Consider the following 3,270-nt stretch of genomic DNA (forward strand, 5'->3'; position numbering starts at 1 on the left):
AAAAAAGCAAACAAACAAACAAACAAAACCCCCCACAAGATAGAAATATGTATACTTCAGAAGAAGTCAAGAGTTATTTTCAACAGACTATCTTCTGTTGATGAGGCAATGAGGCAATGTTACATTTTTAAAGTTAGCTAGATATTAAGGTAAATATATTGTTGTGTCACAACACCCATAGTTTTTAATGCAAATTCACTGAAATCATTGGAAGTGCTTGACATGGACTTTAATGAGTTTCCATGCACTATTTCTAATTCTGTCAAACATCTGAAGTACTTAGAGATCTCTTATTGTCAAAGACAGACTCCTWGCATGAACCAGCATCTCCTTCACTAACATGAACACGTACTACAGTTATGCACTACTAGATTAAACATGGTCCATATGCTAAAGTCAGAATATTTACATCTTCTGCACTTTATCTAGTTGCAGATACAGACAAAGACCCAAATTCATCAGGATTTCAACACGAATAGCATCAAGTCCTATAGATATATAAATAATTTTTACCTCATAGATGTGTTCTACTAAAGGACCAATTTCTTCTTCTTTTGTGGGTTCATCTTTGGATTCCCAGTTCTGAAGTGGCAAAACAATTTGTGGGGGGTGAGACACTCTGTAAAACAGAAGAATTGAAATGGTAACTGTTGCCAGTTATCAGCTCTATTACTTTCAGGCAAAATTAAGACCATAGCTGAAAGCTGAAGTCTTAAAGACATGTCATTGGAAAAGGCATTTAAGGTAGACTCACAAGAATTAAGTGAGGTGAGCAATATGATGTTTCCATAAAGTTCTACTGAATCTTTATAGACCACTGAGGGACTGCATTATAATTCCATACTTCCTCTGAAGGATAGGCCTTTCCTGCTAAGCAAGGAAGTGACTCTTTCCCTGTTTGCAGAGAGCAATGCCATCTGTCTGGCACTTAGACCGTTCTTCATGATGAGGTATCTGAACAGATTTCCCATAGAACTAGAGTAAAGGTATGCAGATGCTGTGCTGAGAATGGACAGGGTCCAGGGCTGCAGTCTGAGAAGAGGGGACATGGAGGAAATCTGAGCTCCCAGACAAAAAGCATTTGGGACAATTATGCTTTACAAGAACATGCTGCCGACTCCCTCCACAATGCCAGAACAGGAGACTTGTTCAAAGGTTTTACAGGGTAGTCTGAGATTCTTATCAACTAATTGCATTTTATAGTTTCCTAAACCAAACTGTGTGTGAAATGGAGAGTAGCAATCACAGACCTCAGTCAAACCCACTGTATCCCTTGTGTCAATGAGCAGACACTTGCTTCTGACAGAAATGCAAGAACTCCACGGTATTAGCTGATTTAATTCCAGCTACAATCACAGCCATAATCATAGCTCATTCTTTATTCAGCATTTCCCAAGGTCTCACTCTGCTCCCTATTAGCATATTCCTTGCCATAAAACACGTGTTGCATCATTCCAGTAATAAACCCAGCAGATTCTGCTCTGGTATTCAGCACTAAGTGCATAGATGATCTCACARACAGACCCACACATCCAAACAACATTTGCATTGGTCGCATCCATGGACACAGTTTGAATGCTCAGACAAAACGCTGGCTCTAGCTGTTGTCTCTACAGTGTAGGTTTCTTGTGCTGCGTTTGCAAGGACATCTGTAGTGGGGTCCATTCCAGCAGTCTTGCTTTATGTGACAGGAAAAGTACTTAGTATCTGCATCCTAGGAGACTCCCTATGAGCCTTGGGTGTTCTTGGCATACAGGGTCCTGGAGATGATGATATGTGGGAAGATTTGCTACAAAACAAGTAGTTATTGTTACTAATTGAACCAGCAGACTACTTACCCTCTGATCTGTACTTGAGCCACAGCACTAATGTTCATACGCAGGTTAACTACATTGCTGGTGGGGTTAATCTTGTTAGAACTGGAAGAGAAGGGCACATGCATCATTATTTTGTTTCCAGCTCTACACTTCTATAGATACAGCACTGAGAACCCACAGCACCTGGAATTTGCAGACAGTGCTATTGGACATTGTACAACACGGGGCTTGTTGCTGCAACTCTTCAGTCTTTTAGGCCACCGGTATTTATGTCTGATATTAATTGAGTTCATTATATGTTTAATAACATAACTCAAGCTTCCATCAGAGAATCCTATGCTTGCATATGATGATATAAATGTATTTAGCTCAGAATATCATGTAAATTCCCATGTTCAATTTAGTGATCTGTATGTAACTGAGCATCTGAGTAGAACGCAATGTTGTTCCATGTATTTGAGTAAAAAAAACCAGCATTATTGGACAGTTTATCAGTTGCTTTTATGACTCTCCAAGCTTGTGACTTCTGTACAACAAAGTTTCTAAAGAAAAAGTAACTGAAATAAATTATTTCTTCTCCTTTGTTGCTTTTCTCCATTTCCCTACCCAGTAGATCCCTACAYTGAAATCCTAGTGCTCTCATGCATTTTACTCTCTTTTCATCTTGCAAATCTTTTGTACCCAAAGCTTCCCTCAATTTAGCAGGCCTATTTGTGTGACTATAGTCCATTTATGCAAAGAAAGGTTTGTTGGTACAAAGTCATGGTGATTCATGGAGATAGTCAAAATAAAATCTAGAGATTTAGAATTTATTTAATTAYGGGATTAGTGATACTAAATTCGGAGATTTTTTTTCAAGCACGCCTGGAAGCACTTCTTTGCCCCACGGAGACTAAATGTCTGTTCCTGTCACAGTTCACTGTTATCACATCTGGGTAACATCAGTCAAAGGAAAACATTCAGAGCGGGCCAGCATTCCCAGCAACTGATTCCTGAGGAGTGAAGGGCAGAACTGCTTTGATCCAGGCCTTCTGGTTACAGATTGCTAAAATTAGGGGCAGCTCTAATTTGTTTGTAAACTAATGCAGATTCTCCTCAAAATTAGCTGAACTTTTGATCTAACTCTCCACTGCCATTGCTCTCAGAGGCAGTCACTTAAAATTTGCTTTTAGGTATTTTAAGAATTTTGTGGAGAATCTAATAGCTCAAATAAAAGTTTCAGGACAGCTCTCTGTCCCTAAAGAGTCTACACATGCCCAGCAAAATCCACAGTGGAAAAGGAATCAGATTTAAAGACACTACTCAGCCTCTTGCTATTTCCTATAAGTGATGAGCCTCATTTCCGCAAATAAAATATTTATTTTTCACTTTTAAGTAAATTAAAGATCTTTCTGTAAAATAACACTGGCCAAGACAAAAATGCAGACATATTTACTGTCTTTTTACTCTCTCC

General features: G+C 38.8%; 1 protein-coding gene across 1 annotated transcript in view; it reads right to left on the reverse strand.

Moving 5' to 3' along the window:
* Positions 1–3,270, reverse strand: part of ITGA8 (integrin subunit alpha 8) — an 83,821-nt gene that overhangs the window by 31,774 nt on the left and 48,777 nt on the right. The window contains exons 21-22 of the mRNA XM_026039362.1: positions 1,839–1,919; positions 514–619 (exon numbers count right to left, since the gene is read on the reverse strand). Of these exons, the coding sequence (XP_025895147.1) occupies positions 514–619; positions 1,839–1,919 (187 nt within the window). The remainder of the gene's footprint in view (positions 1–513; positions 620–1,838; positions 1,920–3,270) is intronic.

Source organism: Nothoprocta perdicaria, unplaced genomic scaffold, assembly GCF_003342845.1.
Source record: "Nothoprocta perdicaria isolate Ctin4 unplaced genomic scaffold, notPer1 scaffold_23, whole genome shotgun sequence".
NCBI classification, from domain to species: Eukaryota; Metazoa; Chordata; class Aves; order Tinamiformes; family Tinamidae; genus Nothoprocta; species Nothoprocta perdicaria.